Source organism: Lacerta agilis, chromosome 15 (genome assembly GCF_009819535.1).
Source record: "Lacerta agilis isolate rLacAgi1 chromosome 15, rLacAgi1.pri, whole genome shotgun sequence".
Lineage (NCBI taxonomy): Eukaryota > Metazoa > Chordata > Lepidosauria > Squamata > Lacertidae > Lacerta > Lacerta agilis.
The window spans coordinates 17442776-17466484 of record NC_046326.1 but is presented as its reverse complement, the minus strand read 5'-3'; the positions used below and the strand labels follow the sequence as shown (position 1 = coordinate 17466484).

The 23709-nt window shown below is 46.3% G+C and overlaps 1 protein-coding gene across 1 annotated transcript; it reads left to right on the top strand.

Moving 5' to 3' along the window:
* The first annotated feature begins 3560 nt into the window (after positions 1 to 3560).
* On the top strand, positions 3561 to 21736 carry HTR3A (5-hydroxytryptamine receptor 3A). The gene is made up of 9 exons (XM_033172264.1): positions 3561 to 3946; positions 12084 to 12250; positions 13417 to 13461; positions 14851 to 14960; positions 15904 to 16073; positions 17355 to 17515; positions 19134 to 19344; positions 20483 to 20716; positions 21301 to 21736. The coding sequence occupies exons 1-9, from the start codon at positions 3862 to 3864 to the stop codon at positions 21588 to 21590; spliced, it is 1473 nt and encodes a 490-aa protein (XP_033028155.1). The 5' UTR covers positions 3561 to 3861; the 3' UTR covers positions 21591 to 21736.
* Positions 21737 to 23709: the final 1973 nt, after the last annotated feature.

The following is a 23709-nucleotide window of genomic DNA, read 5'->3' as shown; positions in this document are numbered from 1 at the left end:
TTTACCTTGGAAGTCAAACGGAATCTGTTCCGGAAGTCCGTTCAACTTCCAAAATGTTTGGAAATCAAAGCACGGCTTCTGATTGGCTGCTGGAAGCTCCTGTAGCCAATCGGAAGCTGCAGTAGCCCCGTCAGACGTTCAGCTTCCAAAAATAGTTCGTAAACCAGAACAGTCACTTCCGAGTTTAAGACATTTGGGAGTCAAAACGTTCGAGAACTAAGCTGTTTGAAAACCAAGGTACGACTGTATCTCCATTTGCACCAAGGAAATGCTGGAGGGTATGAAATATGCATTCCCTATTTTCATCTCAGCAATGTTAGAGGCACTGAGGCTCTCTGGAAGTGGAGGTGATCCCTGTTAGTTTGCCACCCTCACTAGGAGGATCACTTTGCAATGTGTTTATTGAAGAAGCTAGCTCTGTTTTATATAGCTTCTGTGTCCCTGGGTAAAAGCCCCTCTGACCACGGAGTTTGTTCTGGCTGCCAAAATACGGTGCCGCCAAACTAATGGCGGCTCTCCCAATCAGGGTGGCAGCCGCCAGCCTCCCAGGGACCTATCCTCGCCTCAGCTAGCCACTCCTTGCTTCTGGCTCTCAAGATTCAATAAGAGCGCAGGGCTCTGAGCTACCGTCTCCACTTCCGCGGGGAGGAGGCTTGCCATCTGCTAACAGAGTCAAGAAATCAAATTAGCGCTGGCTTTACGCTCACTTTCTCCATGACACAAGTATTGGCAGTCAAGGGCTGAGTTCATCAGGGCTCCACACTAATTTCTTATCTTCTCTAAGTGACTCCACGCTGCCATCTGATGCAATTTGCCCCTGCGCTGTGGCCGAGGGCTCCAATTTCTGCTTGTTTCGCCATCAGTTCCATTAATAGGACATCTCTGTTTTGGGTGGCGCAAGGTGGGGGAGGTGGCAGGGAGAGGCTTTGGAAAAATAAGACATGTTTTTTGTTCCGTTGGGAGGAGAAGGGCATCAGAATAAACACCATGAGAGGGAAGAAAAAAGCTTCCCCAATTTGGTTCGCTCGCCTCCACCTCATTTCCAAATAACCAGCTCCTATAGGCCACTGCCCTTGCAGGGGCTCTGAGTGCAAAGAATGCCTAAACAATAGGCATATGCCATTAACCTGAGGTTTAGAAGAAGCCCAGGACTGCTTAAGGTGGTGGAAGGGAGTGGAAGGGAGAAGCCCACATTTTTGAATACAGTACTCTGCTATGTGGAAGATGAGAATCCAGGCAAGGAAAAAATTAGCACAGGAAGGGCTGCCACCTCTCTCTGTGATGTGCTAGTTGCTCTACTTGCAGGGAGAGTTATTATTATTATTATTATTATTTAAAAAAGAAGTATTGGAGCATTAAGGAATGTGATCATGACAACATATCTATCATCTATCTATATCTATCTATCTATCTATCTATCTATCTATCTATCTATCTATCTATCATCTATCTATCTATCTATCATCTATCTATCTATCATCTATCTATCTATCTATCTATCTATCTATCTATATCTATCTATCTATATCTATCTATATCTATCTATCTATCTATCTATCTATCTATCTATCATCTATCTATCTATCTATCATCTATCTATCTATCTATCTCTCTATAATGAGGTAATAAGGATTTACTTTTTATTTTTAAAATGCAGTCAGAACCGAATCCAGTCTATCTAGGATTTTACTGGCTCATTCTGCTTTTCCTCTCCTGCTGCATTTTGCAGATGAAAACACGAACTGGGTGTTCCAAGAACCATTGATCAAGTCCTTTCCTTTCCCAACCCTAGTAAACATAACAGAAGTCACAGAAGGGATCTAACAATTTTGCTCCTGGGGGAACCACCCCTGGTCGTCGTCCCCCCCACAATGCCACTGGCCTCCTTATTTGTCATGGTTTTATTGTGGTCTGCCAACAGTTTGCAAATAATATCAGTCAGGGTCCAGCCTGCTCTTGCTCTCTAAAGGTCTCCCAAATAATGAGCTTTGAAATCTCTATAGAAGCGAAAGTGCAAAAGGTAATGCACGGTTTCTTCCACCTCCCCAGTAACACAGACACGGGTCTGCTGCTGCTACTACCACTAATAATAACACAGTATGGGCCAGATACCAAATTTAAACATGCGGCAGAATGAGGTGGGCATGAGGTGGCAGCATGTACCGCACTCTGATGGGTGGACATTCCTGTTTTTCGATGATACCTGCAAGTAAAAAAATAGCACACCTGAACGAGATTGTAGCCCAGCCCTTTCTCATTGTGTTGATCTTCTGCTTGACAGGCATGTGTTTTCGACATAAGGGAGCATTCAAGAATGATGTCCTCCAAACTGCAGTTTGCAATGCTGCAGTCCATTCCACCACCTGAGGACTCCATACCCTCCAACATTTTTCAAATGAAAATAGGGACATCCTCCTCCTCCTCCTCCTCCTCCTCCTCCTCCTCCACCACCACCACCACCACTTCTTCCACCCATCTGACTGGGTTGCCCCAGCCACTCTGGGCAGCTTCCTACATATATAAAAACATAATAAAACTATATAGGGCTGCCTTCAGATGTCTTCTAAAGGTTGTATAGTTACTTATCTCCTTGGCTCAGGGGGTCACATATCTCCCTACCCTCCAACATTCTCCCGATGAAAATAGGAACGTCCTAACATTCTGGGATCAAATCAGAAACCGGGGACTCAGCTACCCTTAGTAAAGAAAAAGTGTTTTATATGCATTAGAACACTTTGACACCAGATGGCGCTGTGGAGTTCCATCTTTCACCAACGTGATTTCCCATTACAGTATAAAGTTTGCACCTGGGATGGCTCCTGTAAATCCGGGACTGTCCCTGGAAAATAGGGGCACTTGAAGGGTCTGGGACTCATTCTACCACATATTTCTGCTCTGGGTAGACATTGCCTCTTACTTCAAGGCCAGGATACTTCAGACTTCAGCTTTAGAGACGCAGAAAGTTTTGACGTTCACAACGCAAGTCTCCTCCCATACCCGATTTCCTCCCTCATGGGTTGGGCCTCAGCCTTGTCCTCCATCACCTTCCCCACACAAAAGGGATAGTGATAAAGCAGAGGAGGAGGGGAATGACACAAGGGCCCCATAACGTGACCTCTGGCTTCTGTTCACTCACCCCAAGTACCTCCCACATATGGATGGGGCTTGCGCAGACAATAGCCAGTAAATTGTACGTGGCAACCATTCTAGGTCTGTCTGAAGCGTCTCACGCACATTGTGAGTTTAATAACTTTTGTTCCACAGAGGGGTGCCTTGTGGTTCTGTGGCTTGAATTCCCGCACCGTGTAACTTGAGGTTCGGTGTTTCAGTCCTGTCGGAGATTGTGATAACGTTATCTGCTCCCGGCCACATCCCTATCGCAGCACTTGATACGTTAATGCAGAAATTATCGTTGAAACGTCCTCATCAATTTGTCAGGACAGCACTCAAGTGGGGCTCAGGTTCTGCATGGCCTCTCAGGTTTTACCCAAAGCTCAGACAGTGGTACCCTGCCCTCCCCGCAACTAAAGGGATGCAGCAGTGATGAGCATCAATCCCTGAGCATCTTCGCATGACATCAGCTTGGGTGGGTGGGTGAATATCTTGGAGTCCTCTCTGCCTGAAACTTGAGGCAGCAGAGGGAGACTGATTGCAACATTAATTATGCATTTTTAAAAAATCCAACAGTTAGGGGGAAACAAGAAAGGAGGGGAATAAAGTACGCTCTGCCTCCTTAATTGCATTTAATTTCTCTGCAGAGGCAAAGACAGAGTGGAAGAAAGGGGTGCGAGAGGGAACCATAAGATTTCCTCTGCTGTGTCAAGGCGATCGGAAGAAGCATTAAGCAATAAAGTGCTTTCCATGCTCCCCAAGGTGCTCATGGCTCCCTCTGCTCTGGGGGTCTCTCTGCTCCTGCTGTTTTTTACTTCTGTGCTGCAATGCAAAGGTAAGGAAACTTGAGCAAAAGTTTGAAAGGCTGCTTGTTTTGTGCCTGCGAGCTGAAGGAGAGACTTTGCAGGGGGGCAGGGGGTGCTGTCCGCATTTGCGAGGTCGATTCGGAGAGGCTGCCGAACGTTTCGTATTACAGGCAGCGGTGCAACTCGAATCATCTGAACTCTGGGTCCCATCTCGCTGTACGTTTATGAAAGAACGTTGATGGCTAGCTTTTGTTCAGTAATACTGGATTGCTCCAGGGCAATCCTGAGTTTTGAATTGAGGGGAGGGGAGGGGAGGATAAGTTGAAACTAAAGAGAGAGAGAGACAGAAAGGAAAGCCTTCTTGTAAAAGATAACTCTGGAATTTGCTGCCACAAGCTGCAAAGGCAGCTCCTCGTTTGGATGGCTTTAAAAGGGGATAAGACACATTCATACAGGAGGATGAGAGGTCTGCTAGTGGCTATGAGACTTGACGGCTAATGAATGGAACTTCCAGATTCAGAGGAAGTCTACCTCCAAATCCCAGGTATAGTGGGTGGGGGAAGAAGAAGAAGAAGAAGAAGAAGAAGAAGAAGAAGAAGAAGAAGAAGAAGAAGAGAGCAGTTGTTTTCATGCCCTTTATGTGAGCTACTCCACTGCTGGAAATAGAATGATCGGCTTAGAACATAATCAGTTCAGCAGGGTTCTTTTCTACTTTGTGGTGCATTTATCTCATTTTAGAGCAGCCTCCCTAACCTATGGCCCTCTAGATATGATTGGACCCAACGCCCTTCATCCCCTAACCATTTGCCATACTGGGTGGGGCTGATGGGAGTTGGGAGTCCAACAATATCAGGATGGCAGCAGGTTGAGAAGGCTGGTGCAGACTCTAGACTCACTGGGCTTATGCCCACACTGTTTAGATGGCAATAATATGCACAACTTCAAAATATTGTAAGCCAGCCCTGCTGTATTTGGGGCCCCTCCTGCTCAATCTGCTGATAGAGTCCTTGGGCATCTGCCCTAACATTCTGACCTGATGGTACCCCTGGTTCTCTAGTGCCTTTATGTCCTCCACATTCTTTTAATAGAAGGTGCTGGATCTGGATGAAAGGGTGCTTTTCTTCATGGGATATTAAAAGCAATCTTTAACATTTGTGTGGATGAATCACAAGACTTTTTTTTGCAAGTCAAGTGCAACTTTTTTTTTTTTAAATGATTTAGGCTTCCTTCCTTAAAAAAACACCCCAAGTTTTGCACAGATAATTTTACCATTTTACTGTGGCTTTTTATTCTAACCTCAAGTTTCTTATCATTTGAACTAACTGGGGGCAGAGGAGACTGGAGTGATGGAAAAGTGCACATTTATTCACAGACCTGCGGAGAACAATAAAGCACTGGGGTGGGGTGAGGATATGCTGTTTCAGAACCTGTTGCCTGAGCCAAGTTGAACTTGAAAAACCCAGTTCTGTGTATCGCTTGTTGCTCAGAATGGCGGGGGTTGAAATCCTTGGACAGCAGCAACGGTGCAGAGAACAGATGATTGTGTTGTTGCTCAGGCTTCCTGTTCCTGATAACACAATGGACCGGGTTAGCTAATGATCATCTGTTAATTAGGGGCTCTTTGGTTTGCTAAGCAGTGGGAGCAGAATGGAGAGGAGTTGGAAAATACTGACAGGTGGACATCTGCTGTTGTTTGGTTGCCATCCCAAAACAGGTTTGAATGTGGCTTTCATTTGGGGACCATTTGAGAGACATCCTTCCTCTTAACGTAAACTAGCACAATGTTACTGTTCTGGAAAAGTGACCAAAATGTGGAATGTCAGGACAGGGTGAGGAAATAGTAGCCCTCCAGATGTTGCTGGATGGACTACAGCTCCCATCATTTGTGGTTGTAGGCCATGATGGCTGCCAGGGCTGATGGGAGATGTAGTCCAACAACATCTGGAGGGCCACAGGTTCTCCATCAAAAATTGCACATGTGGTTTCATGATTGGTGGCAGAAACTGTCATGAAGTCCTTGTCTCGAAATCCCATTGAAAAGAATCTGGACGAGGGATAGCTCAATTGGTAGAGCAAGAGACACTTGATCTCAAGGTTGTGGGTTTGAGCCCCACCTTGGACAAAATGATTCCTGCATTGCTAGTGGTTGGACTAGATGACCCTTGTGGTCCCTTCCAACTCTACAATTCTATGGAAATAAGGTTGGGTGAACACAACATGTTTGCTCCAATGGGTCTTGCTTGGGGCACGTTTTCAGCAGGGCTGTGGCCAGAATTAGTAGGGATAAATAATCCATAAAAACTTAACAGGAGCCCTGCTGAGCCAGACCAAAAGGTCCACCTAGTACAGCATTTAGTTTCTCAAAATGGTCAATCTTAAGCTCCCAAGATGCCCACAAGTGGGGCAAGAAAACAACAGCCCTTTGTAGTTGTTGTTCCCCAGTAGCTGGCATGCAGAAATAGAGTGCCTCTGAACATGTCATTTCCCATGCAACCATCAAAAGTGAGTAGCCATTGATAAACTCAGCCTCCTGAACCTGCCTAATACCTTACCCTTAAGAAGAATCTAAGCCAGCAACCGTCTCTCCCCATCTTGTGGCAGAGAATCCCATACATTAATTGCACATTGTGCAAAGAAGTACTTTCTTATCGGTCCTGAACCTACTGCCAGTGAATTTAATTGGATGACCCCGAGTTCTAGTATTAGGAAAGTGGAAGGAGGGGTGGAAGTAAGTCTCTTATCCACTTTCTCAACACCATACATAATACGATAAACCTCTATCATGTCCCTCACCAAGATACTCCCCGCCCAACTGAAAAGCCCCAAAATGCTTTCGGCTTTTCCTTGCAGGGAAGGTGCTTTATCCTTCCAAGACGAACATAGGAAACTGCCTGATGCTGAGTCACACCCCGTGGACCATCTTGCTCAGCATTGTCTACACTGACTGGCAGTGCTTCTCTGGGATTTCATGCAGGGGGTCTCCCCTATTCCTACCTGGAAATGATGGGACTTGAACCTGGGACCTTCTTCACACAAAGCAGGTGCTCTACCAACTGAGCTACAGCCCTTCCCATCATTTTGGTGGACCTTTTCCAGCCTTACAATATACTGTTGGAGGTCTCTGAGTACAAGTTGCTGGAAATCACAGGAGTGGTTTCCTGTCGTTTTCATGTCCTGCTTTTGGGCTTCTCAGTGGGGCTTCTGGCTGGCCACTGTGAGAGCATGATGCTGAACTTGATGGTCCATTGGCCTGGTCCAGCAGGCTATTCTAGGGGCCGTCTAGATGTTGCTGGACTACAACTCCCATCACCCCTGGTCATTGAACATGCTGCCTGGGGATGATGGGAGTGGTTGCCATTGGCTGTACCAGGCCAATGGACTATCAAGTTGAGCATCTTGTTCTCACAGTGGCCAACCAGATGCCTTCTCTAGGAAGCCCACAAGCTGGACCCAAGCACAAGGGCACTCTTCTCTCCTGTGGTTTCCAGAAACTGGTATACAGCCACTGACTATGAAGCCAAAACATTGTGGCGGGCACTAGGTTGGGGAATCGTGCTCTAGCTCAGTATGATTGGTAGCAACTCTCCAGGCTCTCACATATATAACAACTTTTCCCAGTCCTTCAGCCTGAAACCATTGCAGGTCAGGGATTTTAACCCCGGACATTCTCCTTCAAAGAAGACACAGCCAATGAGGTAGAAGCTCAGACAAGGTTAGCTGATGAGGTGTCCTCAAAATATTGTGGACTACAGCTCCCATGAGCCCAAACCAGAACAAGCAATGGTCCATTATGCTGGACATTGGACTCCACAACACGTAGTAGGTACTATGTTGGCTACTCCTGAGCCAGAGAGAGAGAGGAAGAGAGAGAGACCCTAAACTCTGAACTCTAGAAGATTCAATATAGACAAAAGAAAGGACTTCTTCATGCAACACATACTGTGTTTCTCCTAAAATAAGACACCGTCTTATATCCCCCCCCCTCAACAAAACACAGTATGGCTTATTTTCAGGGGATGTCTTATTTTAACCATGTCACATCAGTACACTGCATAGCCACACCTCTCCAGGCTGTTTTAATGGGAGATGCCGCATTGCTATGGCTTATTTTCGGGGAATGGCTTATATTTCACAAATGCATAGAAATCCTGCTATGGCTTATTTTATGGCTATGGCTTATTTTAGGAGAAATACGGTAGTTAAACTTTGGAACTCATTCCCCAAGGAGGAGGCAGTGATGGTCACCAGCTTGGATGCCTTTAAAAGAGGATTGGGAGAAATTCATGGTGGAGAAATCTGCCAGCTACTATTAGCCCTAATGGCTGTGTTCTAGCTCCACAGCAGTATGCCTGTCTTGGTTGCTGGAAATCACAACAGAGGAGAGTATTGTTGGGTTTCTCTTTGGAGCATCTGGTTGGCCAGTGTAAGGACAGATTGCTGGACTAGATGGGCCACTGGCCTGATCCATCAGGTTTCTTCTTACGTTCTTAACCACTCAGCTCCCTCAAATGACTGCCACTTTTCTTGAAGATGGATTCGAATGAAATTCTTCCATTCCATCAGAGGGTGCTGTGAGGTTGTGAGCTTGAGGTTGTCTGCTTAAGGAAGAAGTGTGGCACAACGGAAGTTGCCGGACATTTATCTTTCGGACTTTATGGCTTGTCGCAGCCAACGCCTGTGATCATGGAGGTTTTTTTACCTCGTGATCCTTCATGTAACGGAAAAGGTGCCAGTCTGCATCCCTGCCAGACATCAGTCAGCACAAGGCTGCTCCAAATTCCACCACCTCTTTGCCTTTTCTAGGTGAAAAACAACATTCATTGTGTTCCAGGCATGTGAAAAACTAACAAACCCCAATGTGCTGTTTTTTGTTTTGTTTTGTTTTTTCTAAAAAACTCAGATCCCACTCCCATCTGCTGCATGCAGGAAATATGGGGGTGGAAGAGATAGAAAAGCTTGTTTTGCTCCTGGGTGCTGGAGTCTTTTTGAAAAGGGCTGTGTTAGGGCGCCAACAAGTTGGCATGCTGAAGTGCAGCAGTCAGTCAGATAAGCCAAGGTCGAACAGTCCGGGTCAGAAGCCAGCTGAAGTCAGGTATCAGTATGGGGTCAGGAGAAGCCGAAATCAGAACAGTCCAAGTCAGGAACCAGCCAAGTCAGTCAGGGGAAAGCCAGGAGCCAGGAACAAGCCAAGGGTCAGGAACAAGCCAGGAGTCAGGAACAAGCCGAGGGTCAGGAACAAGCCAGGAGTCAGGAACAAGCCAGGAATCAGGAACAGAACGAGCAAGAGCAACCACGCACTCAGCATAGCAGTTGCAGGTGCTAGTGAAGGGAGGAGTCAGCCTTTCTTAAGTAGCTGGCCTGCAACCACGTCTCTTACGAGTTGCAGCTGCCTCTAATTGTTCCCTGCGTCTCTCAGCTCTACACTCTACAGCTGAGAAGGGAGGAGGGGAAGGGCCCTGCCTGTTTCTCTCCTCACAAAGGCCTGATTCTGGCTCGACTTCCTCCTCCTCCTGTTCTGGTCTTTCCCCCTCTCCATCTGACTCTTCCTCTTCCTAGGAGTGCCGCCACCAGTCTTCTCCAGGTACGAACTCCTCCATTTCCCCAGGTTCTTCTGTGGGTGCAGCCTCACCAGGGGGGGCTTGCCACCACTCCTCCTCATCTGGCTCAACCCTGACAGGCTGAGAAATGTGTGTCAAAGACCTCACTCCTGCTCCTTCCAAAACCACAGATCCCCAAAGCCATTGGCTGGGAGTAAGCCAAGTCCACTAGCCCTTGGCTCAGCTCATGCATCTCCATGCTCAGTTTGCAGAACCCAGGAACATCTTGGGACTGAGTTCTTCGGCATGATGTTTTCAAGAGCCCTGTGAATCTATGAGTCCTCTGAGCTTCTTTCCTTCCTCCCTAAGAGCTGGGCCATGGACAGCCCATCAAAATCCTCTCTCTGTCATTTTAGTAAGAGTGCATAATCACCCCCCCCCCATAAAAAACCCTCAATAAGCAGAGGCAAAAGGCCCAAGAGCTAATCCTGTAGCCAACCCTAGCCAGCTGTAGACCTTGCTGCATGCCAGTTGGATCTTTAAGGGTCATTTGGAAGAGACAAAGGCAAAATCTGCCATTGAATTACCCAGCCAGCCTGCTTTCAGCGGACTCCCCTAATTTGTTTTCTTCTCTCTGCTTGGCCCTCCCCGTCTTCTCCCTCCAGCTGCCTGAAACTCGTGCGCCCAGCTAGCTTAGAGGAATTATAGATGGTATGAAAAGGCAGAGGGGTCTGCTTGAAAAGCCTCCTCTAAGGATGCTCTCCCCCAAGCACCTGCAGATCTATTCCAATTAGGGGCTGCTTGCAAAGTGTGAATTGTGCCCCAGTCTTAGGAAGTCATGTTCAGGGAGAGACGTGGCAGGCAGGCAGGCAAGCAGCAGCTCTGCTGTTTTGACCTGGCTCCTCACCACCCCACCACCCCCGTTGTGAGCTGCCTTGCAAGATAAGCTTGCATCAAAGGTAATTTTTTTTGCTATTAATTCTGGAACAGCCACAACTATGAAAATAGAGGTGGGCGATGCTACTTTCAAGATGGTAGCAAGTCTTTGTTTTCATAAGGTCCACTGTTTCGTGACCACTGTTTTCGTGGAAAAGATCAAGAGGTTCATGGGAGAGATTCTGCCTCTACTTTGGATACAGAATCAGCAAAGCCACATGTTACTTATTCTGGCTTATCTATATAGCACCATCAGGTTACATGGCATCTTACTGAATAATGCTAGAGAGAAACCAACCAACCAACCAACCCACCCACAGGTCTTTCTGCTGCACGATGTTTACAGTCTCTCTCTTTTTTATATAACATTTTTAATTACATAATTTTATACATTTTAACTTTAAGCATTTCAAACATTCAAATAAAAGGTTCTATTGAACCTTTGGACATCCTTCCCTCCCTCCATGGGTTCCATATTCAAGATAACATTTTCTGCATCTTTTCCCTTTATCCATCTGTTAAATATCTATAGTTAGCATAATTAATTCCACATTACAAGTGTCATCATATCCCTGCCAATGATTTTAACTGTTTACGGTGTTTTTTTAAATAAATTAATAATTTACTCCAGTCTTTTAAAAATACTTGATCTTCCTGGTTTCTGATCTTCCCCGTCAGTTTTGCCATCTCTGCGTACTCCATCAGTTTAGTCTGCCATTTATTTTTTTGTTGGTACTTCTCCTTCCTTCCATAGAAGCATTCTCATTGCCATTGTCACCTATTATACCTAACAGTAAAGCTTCTGGTTGTTTTTTTAACAAATGTGTTTTTAAACATTTTCTTTAATTCATTATATATCATTTCCCAGAAAGCTTTTACCAGTGTGCAAGTCCACCACAAATACGTTTACAGTCTCAGTTAGAGCCGATTGGAGCACCCATCAAGCCTAAATGTAGCACACAGTCTGTTTTCAATGAGCAGATCACATTGCATGCGGATGGGAAGGGTAACCCTCCCCTCCCCAACTGCACCCTCCAATCCCAATCATTCTTTTCCCCCCCTTTAGGCTGCGGGTGGGAGGGGGAGCCTCCTATTTACTTGGACAGGAGGTGTTTCCAAGGCTAACTGTAGAGTTGGGGGTAGGTGGGGTGCTGCACTAGTGCCTGGTGCTCATTGGTGCCAGTGGGGCATAAAGAAGGAGGTCAACAGTAGATGGGGCCAGAGCCATTTTGCCCCATACTCCTCTACAAAAGTGGCATTGAGATTAAGGAAGAAGTGGAAGCCAACAGCCAGTGTAAGGACTGGTTGTTAGGATAGGTAAATCTGGGCAGCCGGGGGCAGACTGAGGTTGCTGAAGCAGTGCCCCCTTCACTTAATGGAACCAGACTCCGCTGCTGGATTATAAATTGGATTTTTTTCATTTTTATTTTTGCATGCAGAAAGCAGTGGCGGGCTTTGGGCTCTCAAATATTAGCGGCACCCTCTGTGACGCTGAAATTCGGCGCCCCCCCTCCCACCTCTTGCTCTCCATTCTTCAGCATTGTTGTAGTGCCCCCTGCAGTCCGGCGCCCAGTGCCGCTGCACAGGTCATGCCCGTCTAAAACCACCTCTGCAGAAAACCACCTTCAGGGAGTTTTACTGCCAAGAAGATACGGCCAATGACACACATTGTTTTCTTTCCCAACTTCTTCAGCTTTTCATAAAACAGCCAGCAAACCAGAAAACTTGACCAAGCCTGCTCTCCGCTTGCTCTCTGACTATTTATTTTCCAACTACAAAAAGGATGTCCGTCCTGTTCGGAACTGGAGGAAGACCACCAATGTGGCTATTGATGTCATGGTCTATGCCATCCTGAGTGTGGTAGGTCTTCTCCTTCTCCTCCTCTCTCAAACGGTCCAGGTATCCTGTTCCCACGGATCACTGTGGGCTAGGTGACAGACACGATGCACCTGAATTTAGGTAGCCCTCTCCATCTTCCAGGGAGTTACAACATTTTTATTTATTATTATTATTTATTAAATAAATATTTATTAAATTTCTTTACCACCCTTCATCCGAAGATCACAGGAGGTTTACGATATAAAAACACAAAAATACATAACAAATGAAAACAATACCCTCCCACTCGTGTCCAGGTTTTCTGCTTTGGACATTTAAAGAAGCTGGTCTCCACAATGTTTCACATCAGTGACGGGGAGCACCTGTGCCCCACCCCCAGATGCTGCTGGAGTATAATTCCCATCATCCCTGACCAATGGCTATGCTGGTTGGGGGAGGTGGGGAGACTGATGGGAGTTGGATCCCAGCAAAATCGGGAAGTGTGTGTGTGTGTGTGTGTGTGTGTGTGTGTGTGTATGACAGAAGCTTCCCATCCCTGATTCACACGACAGAATTGGAATTTATCTGTTGATTTTAGTGACTAATGAAAGAGGAGTTCACTTCTAAAGCATCACTTAGGACTCTTGCATACACTGTTTTTCTCTCTCCAGATGGGTACATCCAAGGTGTGTTTCTATGCATGTAAAAAATGCAAAATGTGGGCAGTACCCAACTTATGTGTTCCATCACCTCAAGGATTTCCACTTGTGCAGCAGAACTCCCCTTCTCCTCTTCCTGTGTATGCCCCACAACCTCCCTCTGTAGGGTTGGGGAAACTTTTAGAATAGATTTAGGGGTGCAAGGGGTGAGGAGAGGACAGAGGGGAAGTTTCCTTGCACAAGCAGAAATCCTTATGCTGATGGAAGGTGTTGCTCAGTGCTATGCTGGATACATCCTGTAAATGTAACAAAAAAATGTGTGAAAACATAGCCATGTTAGAGATATAGTGCTGGGACAGGCTGCTGCTTCTTCCTTAGTGTGCCTGCATGGACTGTGTTGGTTGTTGTCTGATTGCTTATGAGGGCTCCCTGTAAACTCATTAAGGTGTCACCTTACTTTCCTGCAGCCAGCCATATAGGGAGGTCAATAGTGGAACCGACCCTTTGGTTTCATTAGCCTGATCTCTGCTTCTCTGTTTTCAACAACAGGATGAGAAAAACCAAGTCCTGACAACGTATATCTGGTACAGACAGGTAAGAAGGCTGTGCCAATGGGAGCAATTTGCTCTCCTCCTTTCCTGCCCAACCCCCTTGACCTAGCAGCAGCTCATCACTGACACTACATAGGTCTCTTGATTCCTAGGATGCAATCTTCCATTCACTGCACTCCATAGTCCCCCTCTGCTGCGCTGGCTTCTGCAGACTGTGGCTGGGGTTCTGTACTGGAAAGCTGGGCAGCATCTGCCATGAGCGCTAAGCATTTGACAGCATAGAGAGGTTATTAAGCCCCATTTTTCCAATACAAGTTGCTCCTGGTGTTCAGACTTCGTTTTTTGGCATCAAACTCTCTCAAGAGACAATGGTGTGCACCTTTGGAGAAGAAGTCACACCACTGCATTAGTAGCACCAACATGACCCTGGGGCACAAGCCTGGGCTAGGTTACCACACTGATGGTTTGTACAGCAATTTAGAATTTCACTATTCTGGGTACCCAAAGGAGGAAGGGAGTTTGCCCTACAGCATGTTTGAGAGATGAAGTAGCATAGGAGGGAAGATGAGAGCGCATGATGTGAGCAGCTTATAAATAAAACAGGCCTCACCCTCAGAGGTGCACCTTACAATTGAAAAAAGAAAAGTGAAGCATGATAAAAGAGAAAAAAATGAATGATAGGGAGCACCTTGGCCCCCACCCAACACAGACAGAGGCTATTACTTGGAAGTAAGGAAGATATATTTATGCAGACAAGTAACAGTACAGGCTCAGCAGTAGATACACTGCTAGATATTCACAATTTAGGAGGTAAAAAGCAGGGCCAGAAGTTCAGAACTGGACAGAAGTGACGTCCCAACAAGTTCCCCTACCTCTCCTGCTTTTAAGGATGAGGTGAGGCAAGGCAAGGCATGTTCACTCACAAGACTCACTTGCCTTGTGGTGATGTTGAGCTTGCAGGCAAATACTCTGTTGGGGCAGGTGGGTCTGCTCCCATCTAAGAAGGTGGTGCTTGGTTCTAGGTGACAAGACTGGACCCTCTTGTGTTGGCTTCTGTTCAGCCTCCCCCCCCCCCAGCCTCCACTGAGGCTCTCCGTTCCACAGGAATGTCAGTACCCCTGCTCCCCCTTTCAAAGTGACTGAAATGGAATGGAAAGTGCAGAATTCCTCTCCTCTAACCCAGGTTCACACAGGGAGGAGGGGAAAAGACAACTCAACCACAAGTTTCTTAAAGTTACAGTTACACAGTTATATAGCTCTGTCTGTGCAAGTTCTGTCTGTCTGGGAGAGTAGCAACTCTCCAGAGCCATTCTGTCCTCAGATCAGATCGCAGAATAGAATAGTTGACACCTACCCACAAGTGGTTTAGCAGAGCACCCCACCTACTTATTTCCATCTACCACTGTGTCAGATCCTCCCCTCTATTTTGCAGCACTGGATCGATGAGTTTCTGCAGTGGAATCCAAGGGAGTTTGACAACATCACCCAGATGTCTGTCCCTACTGAGGCCATCTGGGTCCCAGACATTCTTATCAATGAATTGTAAGTGCACCATCCTTCTTGGGTCCCCCCTCCCCAACCCTCTCTCCACATTGTGGAGGCCGAAAATATGGGATGGAAGAGAATGTGAGGATTTATTTCTGTTCTCTAACCGTTCCTCCCTTCCCATACCACCCATACTCTTTCCACTTTGTATTCTTGACAATGCTTTTCCTCTGGCTTGCCCCTCTGTGTACTGTATATTGCAGATGGGGAGAAGGCTGAGAAATTGGGACAGTTCCAGTAGTGGAAAACTATAAACACTCATAATTACCCTTGCTGTGTTGGGCGTGGGATTCAAATTTTCTGAGGAGAGAGAGAGAGAGAGAGAGAGAGAGAGAGAATATGGAGGGGCAGCTGTGGAGCTGTCAGCGCATACTTGGAAGAGAGGGAAAGAAGGAAGGAAAGGCGGGAGTATGGAGCTATTGTTCTAAACCATCCTCCTTCTATTGTGACCACTGGAAGACCTAAGCAAGGGTCAGAAAGCCCCTTTGGGGAGGAGAAGAAAATGCCCTTTTTGTATTCATGTTTGTAAGGTAAACAGCTTCATTGGAAAATGGCTGCATTGTTTTAATGGGTCATCACAAGAGAGAAGCCACTTGAGACTGGTGGGGGGGATTACAGGGTTCATAGGAAGCTGTTCATTACTGAGACATACATATGGTCCATCTGTGTCCAGTATGGTATAGTGGTCAGAGTGTTGGACTAGGATCTAGGAGACCAGAGGACAAATGAAAATCTAGGGTAGGGGAGGAGGAATGTGGTGGAGCGGCTAGAATCCTGAACAGGGAGCATGCTGCAACGTTTTGTTACCGGTAACCACTTGTAGCTCAACATTTGGAATCTGGGATGGAGGAGTTCCATTGTTTGGTGGGTTTTGACTGCAGCCCAAATGGTTCATGTTCTCTCCCCTCACTTTGGTTCCTCCACCCTTTGTTTCTTGCAGTGTGGATGTGGGGAAATCCCCCGATATTCCCTATGTTTACATCCTCCATCATGGGGAAGTGCGGAACCTCAAGCCTGTCCAGGTGGTCACTGCCTGCAGCCTGGACATCTATAACTTCCCCTTTGATGTGCAGAACTGCTCTCTGACCTTCACCAGCTGGCTGCATAACAGTACGTGAGCAGTTGTGTTGATTTTGCCTTGTGACTTGCTGCACACTGGGAGAAGAGGCCGACCGACTAAGCCAAATAGGAAGGGGCTCCTACTCCCTGGTTGCCAAGCATCTCCCCTCAACCTCCTCCCTGCAGAATAGGCTTGTCAATGACTGCTTATTGTGATGGCTAAATACAAGCATCATATACATGTTTCCTACCTCCAAGTAGCAGATACAACAGCAAACTGTTAGAGGTGTGCGTCTCCCAGGAATAGAGCACTAAACGTAACCCACATCCACACCACATGTTTCAAGCACTATGAGACCATTTTAAAGAATTCTGGGAGCTGTAGTTTGCTAAAGATGCTGAGAGCTATTAGGAGATCCCTATTCCCCTCCCAGAACCACAGTTCCCAGAGTGGCTTAACAAGCAATCCCTCTCCACAGGGAACTCTGGGAAGTGTGGCTCTGGGAGGGGAATAAGGAGTCTCCTAACAACTCTCAGGACCCTTAACAAACTACAGCTCCCAGAATACTTTGGTAGAAACCATGGCTGTTTAAAATGGTATCATAGTGCTTTAAATGTATGTTGTATATGTGGCGTAAGACAGACCTTTTATGTGATCCAACCTGGCAGATACTATGGCCACCAATACCTTTTAAATGAACCTGATTCTCACATGGTCCCATTCCTTCAAGTGCTAGGCATGCACTTAGGCCCATAGAAATCAACAGGCTTATGAACATCTTAGCTTGTTGAGCTGTGGCCCATTCATCTGGCATTTCATGACTAATAATAATAATTTTATTATTTATATGCCGCCCATCTGACTGGGTTGCCCCAGCCACTCTGGGTGGCTAATATCATGGGCCAACTGTACTCCTCTCATTTTGGGATCTGCATCATGGGGTTTTAATGTGTGGCCATCAGTCCAAAATTATGTCTTTGATGGGACACACAGAAAGGTCAACAAATCACTTGGAGATGGGTATAGCGTGGAAAAGCGAGGGGATGACATCTTTGGCAGTTCAAAAGCACGTCAACATGCAAGTAGATAAATAGGTACCACTCTGGCGGGAAGGTAAACGGTGTTTCCGTGCGCTGCTCTGGTTCGCCAAAGCATTTAGTCATGCTGGCGACATGACCTGGAAGCTGTTTGTGGACAAACACTGGCTCCCTTGGCCTATAGAGTGAGATGAGCATCACAACCCCAGAGTCGTCCGCGACTGGACTTAATGGACAGGGGTCCCTTTACCTTTACCTTTTACCCTACTTTTCTTTCTGTCTTCTGTTCCTCAGTCCGGGACATTAACATCTCCCTGTGGCGGACCCCAGAGGAAGTGAAACATGACAAGAGTGTCTTCATGAACCAGGGGGAATGGGAGCTTCTTCACGTTCTCAGCCAGTTCCGAGAGTTCAGTGTTGGTGACAGCGAGTTCTATGCTGAGATGAAGTTCTTCGTAAGAAGTTCTGATGGGCCTGGGCAGGGGTGGTGGGTAGGAGCCAGAAACAGAATCTCCAGTGCATATTATTTGTTAAAGAAGGCCGGAGGTGGAAGGGTGGTGCAAAGCTCTGGCGATGAGAAGCTGCTGCTGCTGCTGTAGGTTTCATGCTAGTTTTCAAGAGGAGGAGGGAGGAGAAATGGGTTTTCTCTAAACTGGAGCTACCTGAATTCAGAAGGGGAAAAATATGTTTCAGTATCAGAATGAGGAGAGTCAATCTGCTGCAGGTTGTGACCTATACCTTACAGAAGCACAGGGTTGTAGCCAACTAACTTCTTCTCAGCACAGACCTACTGAAATTCATGAGCCTAGGTTTCCCGTCCCTCTTAATTTCAGTGGGTCTACTCTGACTGTGAAGTGTCACTGGAGGCAAGCCACAGGAACTACAGCTCAGCTGAAACAATTCATTCAGTAATGCCAAAAGGCACCCCCACATTTTTGTGTGATTTTAGGGACTGCTTGCCAAACATCATTCATTAACTTTGCTCTCACTCACCCTCACCCTCATTTACCCTCTTTTGTCCTTGGTCACTACATCATGTAGCAGCATTCAATTGCTATGTGGCATTGTGCTCCAGGACTGCAAAACGTCATGTTCAATGACTTCTTAGAAGGCTGAATTTCTAAGATGTCATTAATTTCTCTTCCTGGTTTTTTCCTGAGCATTCATGTCTTAAAATGCACGTTCAGAGAAAATGGGGCCTCTTCCTGCAATATAGCTCATAACTTATATATATTTTTAAAATCATCTTACCCAGTGCTTTTTTTAAGGGAAAAAGGTGCTGGTACTCCCTATGAAGTTGCTACAGTAAGTGCCACACTTTTTTTAAAATCTTTATTGAAAATTCAAAAAGTATATAATTATATGTGCACTAAACATGGTGAGAAATAAATAAAAGAGAGAAAGAGAGAAAGAGAAACAGAACCTGTGTAGAAGAGAAAATAAAGGGGGGAGGGGGGAAACCCAAAGTTGTATATTTTACAAGGTTGTTATTGTACTTCATGAGATCTTAACCTATTGCAGTATTTGTAAGAATGGATTCCATTCCATTTTTTTGGCGAGGGAAGCTACCGGTACTGTGTGCCCTTGAGTACCCCCAGGAAGCACTGATCTCACCAGATTCCCCACTCAGCTTGGAAAGGTCTTGCAAACTTTGTGCGACTTTTCCTGAATTCCCTGCGTCTTGACTTTGTTGCTTTTCTAATATTATGAAGGAGAACATTTTGGGGCCATGTGTTGTAAAAACATGGGCAGTAGAAGCAGCCAGTCCAGTCCCGCTCCAGGGAAGGAAGGGTTAACCTTGCCTGACAGGCAGTTTTGCAGCAAGCAAAGGGCATAAATATTTCAGCAGGAGGAGGAAAGACTGGGCAGTGATGCACATCCCAAAGGACTCCTTGGTGCCCCCCTGCCAGCTTAGCCAGACGCCTGGTGCCAATGGAGCCCTTGGCTTGTGCCACTTTGCAGTGGCTTAGGAAGCATTAAATGGGACGATGAATTTGAGGGAGAGCCAGCCACCCATTAGAGCATGTCTCAGCTAGACCCAAGGCCCATGCCTGACTCTTTGTGCCTTGGCAGGTGGTCATCCGAAGACGCCCCCTCTTTTATGCCGTCAGCCTACTGCTCCCCAGTATCTTCCTGATGGTCATGGACATTGTGGGCTTCTACCTACCCCCTGACAGTGGAGAGAGGGTCTCCTTCAAGATCACCCTACTCTTGGGCTACTCTGTTTTCCTGATCATTGTCTCTGATACACTGCCAGCCACGGCTATTGGGACCCCGCTGATAGGTAATAATAGAAATTTTATTATTTATACCCTGACTATCTGGCTTGGTTTCCCCAGCCACAGCACATCTAAGAACACAAAACATCAAGCATAAAAAACCTCCCGATACAGGGCTGCCTTCAGATGTCTTCAAAAAGTTGTGTAGTTCTTTATCTCCTTGACATCTGAAGGGAGGGTGTTCCACAGGGAGGGTGCCGCTACTAAGAAGGCCGTCTGCCTGGTTCCCTGTAGCTTTGCTTCTCGAAATGAGGGAACCAGCAGAAAACCCTCGGAGGAGGACCTCAGTGTCTGGGCTGAGCGATGGGGGTGGAGACGCTCCTTCAGGTATACTGGGCCGAGTAAGATCACAGCAGCCCCATTGACAAAAGCATGAATGGGATGAATTTTGCAGCATGGCTGGTGGTGCCTTGCGTTCAGTCAGTTGTGGGATAAAACAAGAAATGGTTAAGATGTGCTCATGACATTGGCCCTATTATGATTAATTTTTATTTTATTTTTTAGTTGCTTTCCATACACAAAATGTCTCAAAAATGGACCTTCAGGTCCAGAAAAAACCCCAAAAGCTCAAAAGCAAAGGCTGAAAATGCTTAAATACATCAGGATATACAACAGCCTTGGTGTGCTCCATGGGGATTATTGGCAAGTTTGCTTGGTATGCCTTCCTGCTTTTGAGGTGTTTTTTGCAAGCAGTCTTGGGATGTGGGTGATGGCCAATGAACTGCACAGCTTGGGCTACCTACAGCACCATCTGAATGTTATTCTATGTGTGAGAAGGTGTGATTGAGGTGCAGATCTCGGCCCAAGAGGAAAGGGAGAAAGAATCTAGGCTAAGAAAGTTAAAGGAGTTCTCACTGAGGGAGGATCAACAACCCCACATAGGGTTATTGAGGAGCCCCAAAGGTTGAGCGACAGCAGGAGATGAGGAGGTGTGGGGAATGGAGGGCTTGTTTCTGCTGCTAGAAGCTTTATCTCACAGAATCTTAGAATGGGAAGGGACCCTGAGGACCATGTAGGAATATGCAGCTATCCCTTACAGGGATCGGACCTGCAACCTTGGTGTTGTCAGCACCACTCTCTAACCAACTGAGCTACTTAGCTCAGAAATGGACTTGGCTGAAGGTCATGGCTTTCCTCCAACAGGGGTCTATTTTGTGGTGTGCATGGCGTTGCTGGTCATTAGCTTGACAGAGACCATCCTCATAGTGCGACTCGTGCATAAGCAAGATCTACAGCCTCATGTACCTGACTGGGTGAAGCGCTGGGTGCTGGAACGGGCCACCATCCTGCTCTGCATCCGAGACAGGAACACGTTCTGTCCAGTCCACACTCAGAGCTCTGACATCTCAGGGAACATGGAAAACAACGACAGTACAGGTAAGAGCAAGATCAAAGTCCCAAATCGGAATGCAAGCATGTGAACACTCTGTTCAGATGGATGCCCATATTGAATGGTACATTATTGGGGATAGAAATGCTAACTGAGTGAAAGCAGATGGAGTGCAGAGAGAGAGCGAGAAAATAACTGCTAATGTTTTACTGGGCAAACTGAACAAATACAGGACATAATATGAGGAGAAATAAACAGAGAGGTTTGATCTTATTTATAGGCCTTGTGGACAGCAGAGGCAGACATACAACCAAACACAGAGGGGAAAATTTCCTCAGAACTACATAGCCAATCAGAACCTTAGCAAGGATCATGCCAATCTGGCTGGTTGCTAGACAACACCTCCTCCACTGTCACCTATCTTGATTGGCTGTCTGTTAGCTGCAGCCACCCTTAGGTTCCTAACCAAATGGTCCTTGCTGTCATTTTAAGTTAGTGAAATGATTGCGATGAGCGAAGTGGGGAGCTGTTGTGAACTGACCCATGGCTCTGGCACTTAGGCTGGGACACAATTCCCCAGTGTGTCCCTCATATTTGTTTCAGCTTTACCATTTCCTTTACCTCTCTCCAGCCAAACTGAACCACTACAGCTGTGAAAGCACACGTGACTTTGAAGGAGGAGCAAGTGGTACTATGACCCAGCCGCAAGGGGAGAGCTCGCTGGTGGTTGAAAATATCCTGCAAGAGATTGCAGCCATCCGCCAGTTTCTGGAGAAGCGGGATGAATTCCGTGACATTGCCCGTGAATGGCTGCAGGTGGGCTATATCCTGGATGTTCTTCTTTTCCGGGCATATCTAGTAGCTGTGCTGGCCTATAGCATCACATTGGGCACTCTGTGGTCCATCTGGCAATATGCCTGAGACAGGCGCCATACAGATGGGTTTGTCAAGCAGTTATGCTTAATGAGTCTTTTTGAGGTCTTTGGACTCATTGATATGTAGAACTAAGACCCAGGCTCTGAGGTACTGCTCATGGACATGCATCTTAAGATTGCTGGCTTCAAGTGTGTTATTTTGTTATCAAGGTGCAATACTTGCCTAAGTGGCTTGTGACCTGCCATCCCCAATTGTCTTACCTGCAAAAATAAAAAAATAAAAGCAGAAGCACATGCAATTGCTCCTAAGCGATGTTTGTACACATCCTAAATATAAATAAATACCTTATGATGCATGCCAGTTAAAAACAAATTCCGATTCTGAGCTCTAAACTGGATCCCAGAAGGGGAAAGGAAGATGAGTTGCATGGAACTGATTTTTTTTTTTTTTTACCCTACCCTAAATCCAGTCTTCCTGCTTTCCACCCCAATTCTATATTTTCATTGCTAACGCTCCATGGCGGAGCACATTTCCCACCTCCATCTCAGAGCAAATGAGCTTCATCCTGGTGGCCAAGCCATTTTGCTTTAACTAGACCTGTCATCTTGAGAATATGCCAAATATGGATAGAAATCTTGCAATCTTAATTTCTTCAGCAGAGGTTTAATGTCCAGATACTAAACAAAGAAGGTTTCGCAGTGGAAAACCAAAACCAGGGGTCACATCTAGTCTTTTGCTACAATCCTTTCCTCCCTGCTGCATCTGTTTACTGGGTTTGAGGCCAGTTGTTGCTGAGGACTATATTCTACCAGCACTTTCTCTCCCTCACATGTACCCTCACCCCCAATTCTTATTGGGGACTATATTTTTCAGACGTCTTGAAATGGCTCAGACATTTGCTGCCAAGGGTGCATGATGCTCAGACTGTCCACCCATTTTGTAAACAACGTTCCTCCCCACCTGTACAGTAACTAGCTGCTTGCATTAACCTTTTCACCCAAGCCATCTGTAAAGCAGGCCACTTCTTTTCTTGTGGTTCATCCATTTGTTGTGCAATAAACTGGGTGTTTCTTAAGTTAAATGGAATGTGCTGGAGTTACTCATTACAGCCAGAAAAGAGGTGGGGGTATGGATAAGGAATGAAAGGCTATGGAAGACCCCTCAGTTAAGTATCCAGAGAAGGTAAGACTGGTTCTTTTTTTATTAATCAGCATTCATTCACTCATTGAAAACACTCATCCCAGGCTTGGGGGAAATGCAAAAACACTCCCACATATGATGGAGCACTAGAAAGTATAGAGAAGATAAGATGGCAGTTTCCACTTGGTCAGTTTCTGTTGGTCTGGGAATGCGTAAACTTTGATCCTAACCTAGAGGTTCGTAGCTGTCCTCAAGTCTCAATGAAATTAGCAGACCATGTTAGTCACATCCAGCTTAAATCCCATTGATTTCAATGGAGCCTAAGTCAACTATTTTCTATCAGTTGTGTTCTGTCACACAAGGATACATCTATCCAGATGTCCTGGACTGTCTGGATGCAGATGAGTGGTGGGAGGCACTCCCAGGAGGGCACCCCCAGGAGAAGAAAGCTCAGCCACGGGATTGGCGTTGGGATGACAATGAGTGGTCAGAGAGGGAAGAGGGAGCAGGCTGGAAGGAGGGAGGTGTCAGAAGCTGAAGAGGTAACAGGGTTTATTGAACAGAAAGAGGCTGTGGCAGAGTGCAGTTATGACTCAGAAGCAAAAGGGGGGAGGCTGAGTGAAGGCTGCAGGCTGCTGAAGAAGCCAGGGAATCTTCCCCTCCTGTTGTGACCAGCCCTCCCCCCGGTGTTTCCCAGAACACACAGAGATATGAAGAGGGTGGAGCAACGAGAGGCAAGACACCAAAGCCTTAGGGAAGGAATTGGGGGAAGAGCCTTAGAGAGCGATGGGAAGGTGGGGACCTTTTGCTGCAATCACTAGGCCTGCACTGTTTTAGTTTCTTTGAATAAATAGTTAACTTCACAGACACCAGTTTTTTTTTTATTGCTGACCCACTCTGGCTCCTGACAACAGCGTGGAAGGTCAGTATAGTATTACTACTTAATAGTTATTTATCTATGACACTATCCTAGGCAAAACTGTTTTTACACAGCCCCCTCCTTCTGATGTATATTAATTTCAGG